Below are 17,713 nucleotides of genomic sequence, written 5' to 3'. Positions count from 1 at the left end.
ACCAGTGCATGCTCCCCAACTTGAACTTGACTTGGAGTATAAGCTGACCACAAATGAGTGAATGTGTCAATTTTGTTTGTTTTCCTACATTTGAGAACTGCTTGAATTTGTACTACAGATATATAAAGAATGTTTTTTGTATTTGCAAGAATCTATACAAAGGAAAGGATACAGTATAGACATTTTTTTGCAATTTTACTTTGTAATAATACCTACCTTATTTATTTGGAATTAACCAAAGAATTTACTTTGTGCTCTCCTGTAAAACTTGGAAGCTTTAAGATTTTAGAATTAAGATTTTATTTTATATATTTGGAGAGGACCAACAAATTTAGTGTGTTCTCCTGTAAAACTTGAAAGCATTTGACTGGTCAGAATTGAGACTTTATTACCTATTTGGAATTGACCAAAGAAGGAAAACATCTTATTTTTTCAATGTCTCATGTTTGTCATACCTTGCCAGAATGGAACAATTTAAAAAATGCACACATTGTGTAATATGCAGGTGCAATCAAAGACTTGGTTAGCCTATTTGAAAGATGGAACATGTTTTTAATTATTAAATATATTTATAACATTGAGTTGTATACAAAAATAAAAGGAATAACTGAATGCAATTAAATGGTTTAGTGGACTACATTACATACTTGCTTTTAAGGCACACTTTACTAGGCCTGCAACGATTAGTCGACATAATCAACTACGTCGACTACAAAAAATCGTTGACGTGGATTTTTTATTGTTGAAGTGTCATAAACCGAACCTTCAATAGAGGCTCCAGTCACAAAGAACCATACTGGTTTTTGTAACTGCAATGCACTACATGAACGTCTGGGGGCAGTATCATTTGTTAAGACTGTACACAGTCCTACCAACGAAGAAGAATGTCTGAGGAGAAGAAGAATGTTGAGGAAAATAAACGTGGTTGCAATGGCAGGTCAGACAGAGGAGGGGGAAGGAGAAAAAAGAAGAAAAAAAAGTTGAATGCACATTATGCAAAGCGGAGCTTTCTTTTCATGGCAGCACCACTGCGATGCATGAGCATCTGAAATGCAAGCATCCTGGAGCTGTGATGAGAGGTAAATTTTAGCGAGTAAAGTTAGTGTCACGTGTTAATGTTTACGTTTGTACTATAATGTGTATATCAAGGTTTCGACAATGATAACTAACCCTTAAACCGCCACATACTTGGGGGTTAATGCATACCAGGACTCCAAATACTTTTTAGCTGCACTTTTTAAGTAAACGTCACAATTCACAAAGAAAATGTGAAATTTTAATGGAACACATTTTTTTTCAAGCAAAGAGCATCACAATTACTGCAAGACTGATCATTTTACACAGTGCAAATGAACTGTAAAAACTATTAAAAAAAAAAAAAAAAAAAAAAAAAGACAACTACTGCAACAATCTATTATATGTTCAAGGTGCAACTGACGCCATTGATGAAATTCAGTAAATTACCGAGCCACCCGTGCTTGAACTGGCTCCACGCAAACACACAGAGGTAAGCGCTGATGATTTTAGACTCGTCTAGTGCAGTGGTTGAATCCCAGAGACAGTGGTGCTGCAGTTCTGCCAGGGTCGGCAGTGGTCATGAGCTGGCTGCTCAACGAATATACAGCACTAAATGATCACCTCCAGCATGCTGACAAATTGCTCTGTGAAGCAAATATAGCCGGTTGCGCGGTTCAATGAATGTACGTCGCCAAATATACTCACCCCCTGCATGCTGGCAAATTGCACCGAGACACGACTATAGCTGGTTGCAGCAGTCAATGAATATACATCACCGAATATACTCGGCTCCGGTGTGCTGGGAAATTGCACTGAGAAACAACTTTAGACGGTTGCGAATGCGAAGTTCAATGAATGTACGTCGCCGCATATACTCGGCTTTGCCTTGCTTCCAAATTGCACTGGAAACCGACTCTAGCCAGTTGCTGCGTTCAACGAATGTACTTCTCCGAATATACTCGGCTCCGGCGTGCTGGCAAATTGCATTGGGAACCGACTCTAGCCGGTTCTGGCGGTTTAAGGGTTAAGTGAATATAATTTCAGTTATGTTTGCTAACATGTTTGGAGCTATAGTAAACGAGTGAATAGGAGTAGCTGAGCCATCCTAGTTTTTTTTCTCTTTCTTCTTTTTCGTATAATATTTGAGTTCATATGAATAGTAAACCATCTCTAACTAACGTTAAGTAACTTGTGTTTTGCAGCATATCAGTAATTAGCTTGTTACATATTTTAGTCCATTATTTTTTTATTTTGGCATAATATAGTACATGATGTGATAAACTACAAAACTTTTCCTTCAGAGTGTGATGATTAAAACATCTTTCTCTGTTTCTCTTTATGTTTCAGTGGTACTAAGCAAAGGCATGTAGATGAGTTTATCCTGAAGAGAGGCTCTTGCACTGCTCAAATGGCTGAAGTGTTTACAGAAATCATTTTGAACATGATTGTCAATGACATGCAACCTATATCTATGGTTGAAGATCAGGGCTTCAAGCAGATGATCAACACATTTCATCCAGGCTACACCTTACCCTCCAGAACTTATTTTACAAAGCTCATTGAGGGAAAGTATGAATCTGCTATTACAAATATGAAAACTGTTCTTAAATCAGCCAAGAACAAGATTGCCCTGACAGCTGATGCCTGGACCAGTGTTGCCACAGAGGCTTATCTTGGTATCACTTGCTACTTTATAAGTGATGACTGGAAAATCATTAGCTTCAGCCTCACAACCATGCCATTAGAAGAATGACACACTGGGACAAACATTGCCGTATGCATTGAGCAGGCTATGGAAAAGTTTGAGATCCCTCCAAGCAAAATTGTGGCAGTTGTTAATGACAATGGCTCCAATGTCGTCCTAGCTGCTAACATCTTGCAGGAAAAGCATGGGTGGATGTCCGTCCGCTGTGCAGGCCACACTTTGCAGTTGGTGATCAATAATGCACTGAAACACACTCAGATCAGTAAAGCACTTGGAGCAGCAAGGTGTCTTGTAGAGCACTTTAAATGAAGTGAACTGGCTTCAAGCAAGCTGAAGACCAAGCAGAAACAGATGGGGACCCAGGAGCACAAACTTGTCCAAGATGTCTGTACCAGGAGGAACAGCACTTATTATATGATAACTCGCCTCCTGGAACAAAAATGGCCACTGACTGCAACTCTGTCTGACCCAACAGTAACGCAAAGAGGGAAACAACACCTAGACCTCAAAGCTGATCAGTGGATCATTTTAGAGGAGCTGGCTAAAGTTCTCCAGGATTCTGAATGTGCTACAGTCTACTTGAGTGGGGAAAGCTATGTGACTGTCTCTGCTCTGCCTCCACTGGTGAAAGGGCTTCTGAAATTCACCCACACTGCTCATGATACAGCTGCTGTGCAGGCCTTCCAAGCAGCGGCTTCAGAGGAGATCACTGCACGTTGGTCAAGAAAGGCCACCTTAAAAGATGATGATCCAAACAAACTGATCATTGCAACTGCACTAGACCCACGTTTTCGAAAGTTGAAATTCCTGAAACCAGAAGAGAGGTTTAGTGTTCAGAACAAAATACAGGCTCTGGCCATCCAGTCCATGAATGGGAGTATTACTCAAAACAACCAGCTTGCCACGGGGCACAAAGAAGCAACAGGACCAGATGATGAGGGTGCTTCAACTTCAGCTGAAAGAACTTCAAATAGATCTCTACTAGCTCTTGAGTCGCATCCAAGCAGTGAATCAACAGACAGCGACAATGAGAACACTGAAGAATATGCTCATGAACAACTGATCACTAATGAAGTAAGATTTATTTATTGAAATAAGAATAGTGTATATTAAACATGTTAATATTAAACATTTCAGATGTAGACAACTGGCTAATTTTTATCTGTTATCCCATGCCAGGTGTTGATGTTCTTTGGAGAGCAACCCATCTCGAAGACAGAAAATCCTCTGTCTTGGTGGAAGGCGAATGAGGCAAAGTGTCCCACTCTTGCCTTATTGGCAAAATCATTCTTGTGTATTCCTGCTACCTCTACTCCCTCTGAGCGTCTCTTCTTAGCAGCTGGGAACATTGTCTCAAAGAAGAGAGCCAGCCTCCCACCAGAGCATGTCGAAATGCTCACGTTCCTGCACTGCAATCAGGAATATATGAACTGAATCTTTTAGAAACTGTACATTATTTTTTTATTTGAATTGAAGCTTTATTTAAACTTTTGGACTTTAAGACACACCAGTGGCCATTTTTGGTTAAGTTAAATTCACTTTTGTTGTTTAAAGACTATGTGCACTTTAGTTTGCATTGTTTAATACAGTATATTTCTTTTTTATTGTGATGGTCACACTAATATAAAAATATCTGATTATTTTCAAATTCATATGTTTCACTGATTGTTATTTTAATTTGATTATTATTAATATTAATCGTGTTATTGCAGAGACAGGGCGACATTCACAGGTGGACAGATGTGAGCAGATGAGCAGGATGTGCAACCACAGGTTGCAGGCATCAAAATAGTCAGGCATGAAATAATCGTGACTATTCGAAAAAAAAAAATTGAATGATTAGTCAACTACCAAAATAATTAGTTGTAGCCCTACACTTTATAATTTCATGTAGTTCATAAACTAGACCAAATAGGCTTATATTGCCCCAACAGCTTACACAAACTGAACAGCCCAGCTCAAAGGACAGAAAAATTTCATTGATTGATGACATATTGTTAGCTGTTGGTTGTGGAGGCTATGACTAATCAAAACTAAATGTTTCCAAAGCTTTATGTTTTTTTAAATGTAATATTTTTGAAAGAAGTACCCAATAGAAAGTTAAAAAGTGTTGAATTCTCAATATAAAACTACTGGCTGCTTCAAACTGTGAAGGAAAATAAGTCTGTAACTTTGCAGATAAATTTCAGTGTCAGAGAAATACTAGACAGACAGACAGACTTTATTAATCCCAAGGGGAAACTCACATACTCCAGCAGCAGCATACTCATACAAAAAACAATATTAAAGAGTAATAAAAATGCAGCTCAAAAAATATTACTTTGAATAATGTTAACATTATATACTGTACATTACAGTACATAGATAATACACAGCGAGACTGTTTTATTGTATGTAAATACTCAGTACATTTGTTCAGTTTATGTTTAAAGAGAGTAACTTAAGTACTTCCTTCCTTCTTATATCTTTTTTTTTTTTTTTTTACAGTTGAAGTACCTCAGGCAGCAGGAGACAGGGGGTACAGCTTGCACATAGGCCTCTCAAAGCATTTGACTAGCTTATATTAGGAATATACTTTACCATCAGGAGCAGTTGTTGGACAAGTAAAAGAGGAAAAAGTTGAAGCAACAAGGTAAATTTCAAACAGTAAACTAATCGATAAATTGAAGTCCCATGTAATGTTTCCTTGTTTTAAGATAGGGAGTTTGTAAATTCACAGAAGCTGATCAATGGGAGATTTTGAGATTTGCAAAAATTTATACAGGTGACCAGAACATTTTTTTAATAATGCCTCATTGTTTTAGATAGTCAGAAGTCAGAAGAAACTAACTCAATATGAAAACTCGTTGGCTGAAATATCTAAACATTCACTGCTGACACTGAAGTGTCTCTTTTAAATGAAAAACAGAAATATGGCACTTGTTTTACATTGCTATTAAAAAGAAAGGAAACCAACCTTTGTTTCCTGCAGTGGATGCTCACAGTTATAAAATAAGACAAAAGTCAGGTAGGGACCTCTGATTAAAAAGTTCGTCTGGAAAAGGATTAACAGCAGGACAATTACTAGAGGGTGCATAACTGTAGGCCCAAAAGCAGAATAGTGTAGGCTTTAAAAAAAAAATGGTTTGCAAAAACAGATTTATAAAATACAGCTGTATTGTATATCATTTCTAGAGTAACACAATGCCAAATTATTATGAAGCATCAATTATTCTATTACCTCTGAATGTCAACTTTTATCTTCAAATAGGACATTTTAATAATATATTTGAATTATATTCTAATAATGGCATTCAATCAGACACCTCCAGCAGCCACAATATGTAAATTTATGTAGTCCATTACCTTTGATCTATCCCAGTTTTGTTACTGTGCATATTACTCTTCATCAGTCTTTACATTTATCAGAAATGAGGGAAGGAAAACTATTAAACCGTTACACCTTAACCCTTAAACTGCCACATACTTGGGGGGATTAATCCACCCCTGGCCATCAAATACTTTTTGCTGAACTTTTTAAGGAAACGTCACAATTTATCAAGAAAAAGTGAAATTTTAATGGAACACTTTTTTCATGCAAAGAGCATCACAATTACTGCAACACTGGTCATTTTACACTCCCAATGAACTGTAAAAACTATAATAAAAAAATAAAAAAAACTACTGCAACAAATCTATTATTATATGTGGACGCCACTGATGAAATTCAGTAAATCACCAAACCAACTGCACGCTGATACTTGCAGGCTAGTCTAATGCAGTGGGTGAATTCCAGGCACTGTGATGTTGATTCGCTAGGGGGTGGCAGTGGTCACGAGCTGGCTGCTGAACGAATCTACGGCACTGACTGATCAGCTCTGGTGTGCTGGCAAATTGCACTGGGGACCGGCTATAGCTGGTTGTGGCGTTCAGTGAATGTATATTGCCGAATATACTCGGCTCCTGCGTGCTGGAAAATTGCACTGGAAACCGACTATAGCTGGGTGCGGCGTTCAACGAATGTATGCTCATTCTGAGTCAAAAGATAGGTGCAGGGTGGAAAAGCGAAAGTTCCAGACTAGTTGGCTGCTGGACTTCAAATCGCTTTTATACAGTCTGGTGGAAGACGCGATTATGTGCAATTAAGGCTGCAGCAAACCTCATGCAGCCAGTAAAACAGACTTTGTGACAGGATTAACCCATTTCAAACATGAGAATCTAACAGCACACCTCAGACAGCAAATGACACAGCGGTAAAAGGTTTCCAGACACAAAAAAAGACAAATGATAATGCAAAAAGATACAAACTTTCAGTTAAAATAAACTCAGCATATTACATAGCGAAGGGTGAACTAAGTTTAACACAAATGAAACCACTTGTTTTGCTACAAAAGGAAAGTAGTCTGGACATATCCCCAATATATGATAACAATGTTCATTATACTGAACTAATTTCAAACATTACTGTAGACTTAGGGAAAAAAAACTAATAGAATTATGATGGTGCAACAGATTCTTCTGTGTGGAATATTGTGGTGGTCAGGTATTTTACATGATGCTTTGCCGGTAATCCTTCTCTTTGACAGAAACTGAAAAAAAAGTAATAATTTAAATTACGTTTCACTTTGAAGTGCGTGTTTAGTGCGATTCTGAATACATGGTGAAAATTATTGTTTAAGTATGTGTGTGTGTTCATTGCACAAACAAAGCCAGAAGTATTATATTTCTATTTATTTTCAATGTATTATATAAATGTTGTATAAAAGCCTATATTTTGTTTAAAATATCTACTAGATCATGTAAAAAATAAATTTCTGAGAATTGTATACACATTTGTTTATTTGATGAAAAGTTCCATTTCATAAATTTTGTGTTTAATTTCAAATGAAATTTGTTACAATCCAACAAATCAATTAATTAACAAAATAACCACCAGATTAATCAGTTATCAAAATAATTAGTTGCAGCCCTAATAACAAGAAAGGGTTGCCATGGGTCCTTTTAATGTTTTTGTGTGTACAGCTTTTAGGAGGAATTATTAAAGATTAATTTGTAAGAGACCAATATGAATACATGTGGGGGAAAAAAACTTTTTTTGAATACATTTTTTTTCTATGCTAATATTCAAATCATGGAAAACTTGTGTACTATTTAATACTGTCTATTAAATATGATGCACAATTAAGTTTGAATACATTCAGTGCACTACATAATGTTGGTTTCAAAAACAATACAATCGTAACAGGGCACAACCCCCTATAATACATGCCAACAGAGGCAGCCGACTGTAGAGAAACCAAGGGAAAAAGTACACCTCAGCTTTGTATTAAAGTGGGCATAGATAATGAATTATTTTTTACAAAGATTTAACATAATTTCTTTAGTATCTAACAATGCACCTAGCACAAACATGGTTTGGATGTTTATGAAAGGTGCCTGCTTTGCACTGGATGATACCAGAATCTGTTTCAATATCCTGTACTTATCAAATTGAACGCACAATTACAAAAATGAATACAGATATGTGATGTGCACTTCATTGTTGCACAAAAGTTTTAATAAAAATGTAAACAGCTGAATTTAAGTATTACCCTGTTCTAAACTGCGTACACAATACTTAAGCTGAAACCAGCTGAGATCAGGAAAAGCCATAACAATCATGATACTACTGTATATACCGCTATACTATATTATACAATAATAAAACAAAATGAATATGGCAAACTACTTTGTGACCTATAAAATATTACCAATATAGTGGCAAAGCACGGCAATGGAAAGCAGTACTATCTCACAGAACTAGTGTCCAGGGTTTAACTACCACACCTGGATTCTAGCCATATAGATTTTATAATTTCTCCCCCATGTTTGCATGCAATTTCCTCAGAGTGTTCTGGATTTTCTCCCATATCTATTATGATTAAGAACATTAAGAAATTAATATAAATTTAACTGTTGACTGCAAATTGGCTCCTGTGCAAGTATAAGTGTGCACAAGTGGATTCGTGATGGACTGGTAACCTGTCCAGGTCAATTTCCAATCAAAAATTAGAAGAATTAAGCCACTTTAGGAATGCTATATTATCATTATGACCAAATACCTGCTTTATGGGCCATATACCATATCGTGAGCATTACAAGACATAAAATTTTAATGATGTGTGTGTACAAGGATAAATGATTTACTTCATAATAATAATAATTCTTTGCATTTATATAGCGCTTCTCTCACTACTCAAAGCACTCAGCAATTGCAGGTTAAGAGCCTTACTCAAGGGCCCAACAGAGCAGAGTCCCTATTGGCATTTACGGGATTCGAACCGGCAACCTTCCGATTGCCAGTGCAGATCCCAAGCCTCAGAGCCACCACTCCGCCTACTTCATTCATTAACAGTTATTTTATGTTATTATCCATTAACATGTATGAAATTTCTTGGCTCCATAGAAAAGAAACTTATTTGAGCAGCACACGAGTCCATTACAGCATATACATGCCTCCACAATACCAACTAATTAATTAATTAATTAATTAATTAATTAATTAATTAAATACAAACAAACAATTGACAAGAGACACCGTTCTGCAAAAATATCATGAATACTGCACCACACACAGTCTTTTTTCATGGTACTAAAACAGGTAATACATAGAGTAAAACAACTAAATATTACTGTAACTTTTTCCCCTACAGTTGTTTTAGAAGAAATCAATTTGGTTTACAAAAAAACTGTGAAAATCCTATCCATATAAACTTAAAAATTGCAATTGTATACAGATTTACAGTTGCTACATGCTAAATTTAACACATTAAATAAAAAATACTCACTGATGCATATGCAAAGGTGAAGGCACCCAATTAAGTTTATTTCTCAGAAATGTTTTAAGGTCTCAAAGCTTGCCAAAGAAAACTGACTCTTACAAAGAGGGCTAAAATGTCATCTAAAAAAATTCCATCTAAAGGTTTCCACTACCAGAAACATCATTGATAAACTGAAGTTAATTGGAACTGACGAAATCAAGACACAAGTATAAAAAAAAAAAACTACTGGATATAACTGCAAGTAAACTGATTAAATGTGCAAAGTGTAATAGATATACCACTGCAAAGGACTACAGTAGTTGAATGTGGTTAAGTGTTGCTTGTGAGAAGAAAACCACTCCTATGTACGCATGCAAAATGCATACACAAGTCAGTTTTTTCTTGAAACAAAGCACAGAGAACCAATGAAAAAAAATTTGAGACCACCACACAAAACAAAGCCAAAGCAGTTATAGGAAATAATACTAAGTGTTAAGCATGCTGGTGTATCCAATATGATTAAGAGTCAAATGGCATCCATTGGTAAAATAAATATTATAGTGTGAATACCGATTCAAGTGAAACTGTTAATAGTAATGTCAAAGAGTCAACAAAAAGTGTAGTAAAGATAGGGGGGATATTTTAGTAAAACAACAGTAAGCAATATAACTTAAAAATCATCAGTGAAGTACTAACAGAAATAAAGTTTTGGACTACCCTTGACAGTACCAATACTTGGATATTACTGAATACTTACAGTAATATCTGAAATATGCAATGCACACAAAACAACCCATGCATATTTTAAGCTGGATATGTCTTGCAAACGTGAAGAGCAAAAACAGTCATAACCCAGGAACAAAAGGATGCTTTATCTATTACAAGAAACTTGTTAGTTATTTGAAAAGTTGTTAACTGACACAGAAAGTACCGAAACTCTTGCATGTGTCACTTTAGTTGTACAGTATTTTTCCAACAGGTTCAGTTAATCAATTAAATAGTGACTGGCCATTAAAATATGCAGTTAACATGTCATGTTTGCATCCCAATGGCAGAATTTATCATGAAACTTTTGCATAATGATGAAAATTCTCTCTTAAGACAGTTTAAGGATGTATAAACAGTTACGACTATGATATTCATCCATCAATACATTAATGGTAGTGTGGTGTGGTCAGGGCTTTGGACTAAAAACACAGAGGTTGGGGCTGAAACCCCGTATGACATTAAGCAAGTCACTTCACCTGCCTGTGCCTCAATCGGAAAAGCAAAAGAAGTGTACCCAATTGAATCTCAAATGTTCCAAGTTGCCTTGAATAGAGTAAATGTACACCAATTCTTTTACTCAACCAGGCCATTCATTTACTGAAGCATCCAAGTTAAAAATGAGTAAAAATGCGGATGTTTAGTGTTAGCAAGATAACTAGTTATAAAACAAAGGAAACAAATCCATAATTTTTACCGCTAGTAATATGACGCTATTCGTGAACATCAGTAAGTTTAAAAATAAAAGAGACATTTCCCCCCCCCCCTTATGATTCGTTATGTCCGCGTGGGTCATTGAACACAGGATGTTTACAATAAAAAAAAAACACATTAAAAGAAAAAAATATATACATAGACCAAAAGTTTCGACACATCCACAAACAAATTAAATATATGAACACACTGCTAGATATAAATAAGTCTACCTGGGTTAACTATTCAGTACTGGGGCGTTTACTATTTATGCCGCCAGTCGGAGGGTACACGATACAGATGTAATTTACCTGGATAATGTAAATTAACAAAAAATAGACCATTCAATAAAAGATGCGTTAAAAATAGTTTATTTGTAGAAAGGACACCAGCATTAGTTAACACTTGTAACCTTATAGTGTAGTTTTTCAAACCATGGCCTCCCAATTACTCATATTTTTACAGATCCGCAGAGACAAATGCAAAGCAAACACGATAGCCGTGCAGCGTCGAAAGTCTTCCTCAGTTTAGCACCAACGAGTGAAGGTTCACCTCAAGGGATAGAAGTTAAGCGTAAAAGGATACAAAATGCTAAAGTTGTAAACAATGCATAACCGTTGCAAGGACCCTGGCGGAGCAAATAAAAACATAAATATGCCGTTTTGTTTCTATGCATCCTCCTCTTCCTCAGCACCTTCATCTTCATCACCCGCTCAAATCCATAAACGGGTTATCATGAGGAGGAAAGAGCGTACCAATTGACAAAAAAAGATTTAACTTACCATCATAATAATAGCAGACCTTCTTCTTTATTCCGGACTGAATCGTGTATGCCATACTATGATTTCTCAAAGTATCGAACAAATAAAAAAGAACCAGAACCGGCCTCCAAAGCACAGCACAACGCGGAAAGACAGAAAAGAAAGCAGAAAGGGTGCGCGAGCGGGTCAGCACAACTGACCTCGCGGAGCAGGGGGATACACTGAATACAGACGCAAATTTACACCATCTCAGTAAATTTCCTCGACTGACTTCGTGATGTTCATAAATTATATTATTTCTATACACCTTTTGTCCTTACCATTGTTCGTGATAATAGGCACTAAATAGCTGGCTTCCGCTCTATCAGTAATGTACCCCCATAACCTGAATTACTTGGTATAATCTATGATGTTGAAGTTTAGTCGAAACATACTACGAGGGTTCCCAAACTTTTCAGGGCGCCATTCAGTTTGTTAATGTTTAACTTAATCCTAAAAAATATTTTGTTAAAAATAAAAAATCATTATCATATCATAATCATACATTAAAATTTACTCAAATAACGAATAATGTAAATACTTGTTGATTGTACTTATAAAGATACTGAATGTATTTATTTATTCTGATAATAGAAAAGAGGTAATGGGGAGTATATTGCAGTGGAAATAATATGTTTACCAAAGCCGTCAATATGCATTAAAGCAGAGATGGAATATGAGCTTGTTGCAGTATGAACTCTCACATATGTTGTATAAAGTATCCCTGGGGCTTGGAAAATGTAGTTTTAGGTAAATAATTGTGTTAGTTCTTTAAAACGAGAGTAGAAAAGCTGAATATGCAAGCAGCCACGTGATTGTTCCATTTATTTATTTGGCTGACTCCTTTTATCAAGGCGACTTACATTTATGATACAACTGATTACATTTTTTTTTTGTTTTTTCCAATAAGAGCAAAATGACTTGGTCATGGTCACACAGTGTCTGTAGTAGGATCTGAACCCACAGCCCCAAGATTTGAAGTCCAAAGCCATAACTAGTACGCCATACTTGTACAAACTTCTATCAATCCATTCATCCATCCATCCATTTCTTAACCATCCTCTCCAAATTAGCTTAGGTGCTGATTTCAGGAGCATCATAGACATGGCAGAAACCAGACCCTGAATGGAGCCCCAGCCCATGGTCAATGCAATGCACTTAGTTTAATTTTTTGGGGCCAAATTACAGTCATCCATCTGTAAAGGTGCTATATAAATAAAATGTATTATTATTATTATTATTATTATAATCATGCATATCTTTGCAATATGGCAGCAAAAAAGGAGTACCCACGTAGTCTTAAAGAGAACAAGCAAAGTTAACACAGGCACTATCCAGGAAAACCCAAGACTCTGAAACTGTATGGATCAATATGTGTTCCATTAAATTTTTGATACTGTACATAATAAACAAATAAACAAACAAGTAAGAAAACTTTCATAGATTTCAAACCTGGAAATGTATTTGTATACTATTGTTAAAGCAATTACAGGAATGGGGCAGTGAGCACTAGCATGCAGTAATCTTTTAGGGAGATAGGATGTAATGCGGCCACTGTGTTGGAAGTCCACTATTTTCAGTCTGCTTCTGTACCTGTTTTCATCATGCTAATTGTAAAGATGCTGTATAATGATAAAAAAATATATACCAGCTGTTTCTAGCTCCTCCATCCTGCAAATTAGACAGACAGACAGACAGACAGACAGACAGACAGACAGACAGACAGACAGACAGATAGATAGATAGATAGATAGATAGATAGATAGATAGATAGATAGATAGATAGATAGATAGATGCCATGAAGCTCAAGCACCCCCAGTAAATCCAATGTTCTTTTGTAACGTGATTTCCAGAAAAGCTTTGTTGCTTTGAAAAAATAATTATTAATTATTTTTGTAATTGTAATCTTTCTTTTATACTGTAAAGCACCCTGAGCTAACTTTTTATATTGAAAAGAACTAAATAAATAAATGTTGTTGCTTTTGTAACAGAGCACATTTAAACATGAGCACAAGGCTTTTCAATTTCTGACTTCCGGGTGAAAACCAGATTAAAATGTTCATAGCTGGAGTTATTGCTATGATAAGATTAAAGTTATATGAGGAATTTCCCTTAAACATTACAATAAATTGTACATTTGAAAATTGTCCATAGTTCGGATGTAAATCTGAACTTTTCCCTAAAGGTGTAACAAGAGAAATCAAGGACAATGCCAGACAGTAAAAATGTATCTACTGTTGTAACTAAAGACGAGGCAAGTTCTTTTTTTAAAAAAAGTCTTTACAAGATAGGTTCTTTCTTGCTTTTCCATATAAGATAGGTTCAAATGTTCAATTACCTTGAGATGAAAAACACTGGCATAGATATGGTAGATGCATAAACAGTATTGGATATCTTTAGATCAAGTGAGTCTCAGTGTTCGTTCTTTCATCCAAATGTTGGCATACAATACTGTATATTTGAAATGTATTTAATTTCTGTACAGCATTCACTGACATTGCACAGGATCTTCTCTGATTGCTGACAGTAATTTTTATTTTATTCTGAATGCATACCCCTCTACCAAACTCTCCATTACAATCTGGCTTCAGATATCCACTGTGAGGCCCAATCATATAATATTAAATAATGAAAGTCCGTGCAGTTAAGTGACTTCCTTATAGGGATGGAGTGGTCCCATGTGAACTAACTACGAAATACAAATACACCCATCTATGAAGGACTGAAGCATTTCTAAGGTATTAGGCAGAAAATCATGAACAGAATAGGCAAAATGATCAATCTTTCAAAAACATTTTTTGGGGCAAAACTAAAACACTAGTTAAGGCAAATAATTGCTGAAAAACCTATACCATGATTAGATGCATCTTTTTATTATGCTTGAAGAAGGAGCCTGAGCTGCCTCGAAAGCTTGTGTATCGTATGTAATCTTTTTAGTTAACCAGTAAAAGGTGTTATTTTGCTTGACTTCTTATTGCATAGTTTGAATAACAAATGTATATTGCCATCATCCTTATAAAACAGAAGTGGCTAACTTCCATCCATCCATCCATTTTCCAACCCGCTGAATCCGAACATAGGGTCACGAGGGTCCGCTGGAGCCAATCCCAGCCAACACAGGGCAGGAAACAATCCTGGGCAGGGTGCCAACCCACCGCAGGACACACACAAACACACCCACACACCAAGCCCAATTTAGAATCGCCAATCCACCTAACCTGCATGTCTTTGGACTGTGGGAGGAAACCCACAAAGACACGGGGAGAACATGCAAACTCCACACAGGGAGGACCCGGGAAGCGAACCCGGGTCCCCAGGTCTCCCAACTGCAAGGCAGCAGCGCTACCCACTGCGCCACCGTGCCACCCAGTGGCTAACTTACACACTGATAACAACATGCCTAGCCATCTGTGTAACAAACCTGGAAACAAGTGAGATAATAGCACATGGCAACTAGAATGCAATATATAAATAACAATCAAATCTAATATAAAAACTGGTCCATCAAAAAATATCAGAAGTAGGATAAATAATGTTCCAAGAATGTGTCTTACTCCATCACTTTTGTGGTATCCAGTCAAGTTGTTTATACAGTTAAGCCTCATTACTAAATGATCTTGACATTCTTTATACTTCCTTCTCACTTCAGCTAGTCCAACAGTTTAACTGTGTAAAGAACATACACACACACACACAACATTTCAACTTCACATAGAAGATTATAAAGGCATTAAATATATTTTGTAATCCTTTACTCAAAGTGACTTGCTTTAAAGATAATAATATATTACATTTTTAAAATAAGTGTAAATGGAAAATGGCAATAAAATGGTAGTAGATACATGAAATATGGCCTAGTGGATAAAGACTTGTACCATAATTGTTGCCTACTCTATGCCAAATATTATTTTTCTTTTCTCTAATGATACTACACTCTCATTCAAACGCCAGTTGCTCCAAGTCTTATCCAACTCAAAGTTAATTTAAATCTGGCCTGAGACAATCTTTAAATTTCCCTTCTGTTGGTCACCTGTCATTTAATGCTGAAAACTACTTCCTGATATTGCTTTGCAAAAGAGACTTCTGGCTGGAATTCTATATGTACCCCTGTTATCCCCACATCCTAAAATCTGAAATGCATAATGCAAATATAACACAATAAGGTACACAACCCTAGAATATTTACATACAAAAACACACATCAGACAAATAAGCATTAATCAGAAATCAGTTTAACTGGTTATAAAGTATAAAGTCATGCTAATATATTAATAATACTATGAGATATGAGGAAAGAAAAAAAAACTTTATTTTACAGCCTTCTTGTTGACTGAGGGTCTATGGTTGTTCCTGATAGGTGAAGTCAGTTTTGTTGACCTGGGCCTACTGATCACACTCCATCTTCTGAATATTGTAGCATTTCATATGCATGTGTTGAAGAATATACGTATAAATAAGTCTTTTGTTTTATCAGTAACTAGCAATCCTTAGGTTCTCAGTCACTCTGAATCCTCTTTCAATACACAGGAACAGAAGTTTGGCAATGGGCACAATTGGCAAAGCAGGATGATGAGAAGGAAAAAAGCACCCAAAAGTTGAAAAAGTGTGTAATGATACATAGTAAATATAGAGGAAATGTGAATTACCAAATCAGCATGTGTGATATGGGTACACACTTGAAATATCCTCACTCCACATCAAGACATTGTATGTTTAAATTATGCATTATATATACAGTAACTTAGCAAGTGGTATGAAATCAAACATAAACAGTACACCAGGTAAGACAATTTGTATTTGTTGTTAAATAAAATAGAGTTATGAATTTTAATATATTCTTGTTTATAATGGTATTGGAAAATTACTTCGACATGCAATGAGAAGTCAAGCAAAATGACACCTTTTATTGGCTAACTAAAAAGATTATAATATGCAAGCTTTTGAGGCAACTCAGGCCCCTCATATTATAATCTTTTTAGTTAACCAATAAACAGTGTCATTTTGTTTGACTTCTCTACTTCAACACACAAGTAAGAATTTCACAGCACTCTGTACTCTGTACATGTTACTACTACTACTTCTAGTGAATTTTCTGCTGAGATTGAATGAGCATCCTTTATGCTAGTTGAAAGACCACTTACAGTTTATAATGAGTGTGTGGCTAAAGAGAAAGAGAGATGAGAAAGATGGAAAGCCAGTTTTCTTAATACAAGATAAAAAGTGAGTTTAAAAATCTTGTTACTTGGTCAGTGCTGATAAATTTAGAAGTTAATCCATTTTTTGCTGCTATTACTGATGATGCAATGAATATTCAATAGAGCAAATACTCAGACTAAAGTGTGTTTTTACAAATCAAAATCTCACTATAGAGATATTTTGTATCTTCTTCTTATTCTTACGTCTGCTCACATTAGTGGTCACCACAGCAGATCATCTTTTTTCACATCTTCCTGTCCTCTGTATCTTGCTCAGTCACACCTGCCACCTGCATGTCCTCTCTCACCACATCCATACGCCTCCTCTTAGGCCTTCCTCTATTCCTCTTATCTGGCAGGTCCATCCCTAGCATCCTTCTTCCAATATACCCAGCATCTCTCCTCTGCACCTGTCCAAACCAATGCAATCTCGCCTCTCTGGCTTTGTCTCCAAACCATCCAACCTGAGCTGACCCTCTAATGTACTTGTTTCTATCATCACACCCAATGCAAATCTTAACATCTTTAACTTTGCCACCTTCAGCTCTGTCTCCTGTTTTTTTGGTCAGTGCCACCGTCTCTAACCCATATAACATAGCTGGTCTCACTATCGTCTTGTAGACCTTCCCTTTCACTCTTGCTGGTACCCGTCTGTCACAAATCACTCCTGACACTCTTTCCACTCACTCCACCCTGCCTGCACGTTCTTCTTCCACACTCCCCATTACTCTGTACTATTGATCCCAAGTATTTAAACT

The 17,713-nt window shown here is 36.2% G+C and overlaps 1 protein-coding gene across 1 annotated transcript in view; it reads right to left on the bottom strand.

The window, feature by feature from the left end:
• The window catches only part of LOC114648503 (histone deacetylase 2), a 93,902-nt gene extending 82,003 nt beyond the window's left edge, over nt 1–11,899 (bottom strand). The window contains exon 1 of the mRNA XM_028797577.2: nt 11,742–11,899. Coding sequence (XP_028653410.1) covers nt 11,742–11,796 — 55 coding nt within the window. The 5' untranslated portion in view covers nt 11,797–11,899. The remainder of the gene's footprint in view (nt 1–11,741) is intronic.
• Between the last annotated feature and the right edge of the window lie 5,814 nt (nt 11,900–17,713).

This window comes from Erpetoichthys calabaricus, chromosome 3 (assembly GCF_900747795.2).
Source record: "Erpetoichthys calabaricus chromosome 3, fErpCal1.3, whole genome shotgun sequence".
NCBI classification, from domain to species: domain Eukaryota; kingdom Metazoa; phylum Chordata; class Cladistia; order Polypteriformes; family Polypteridae; genus Erpetoichthys; species Erpetoichthys calabaricus.
Note: the sequence above shows the minus strand (reverse complement) of the source record. Positions and strands in the feature narration are given on the sequence as shown.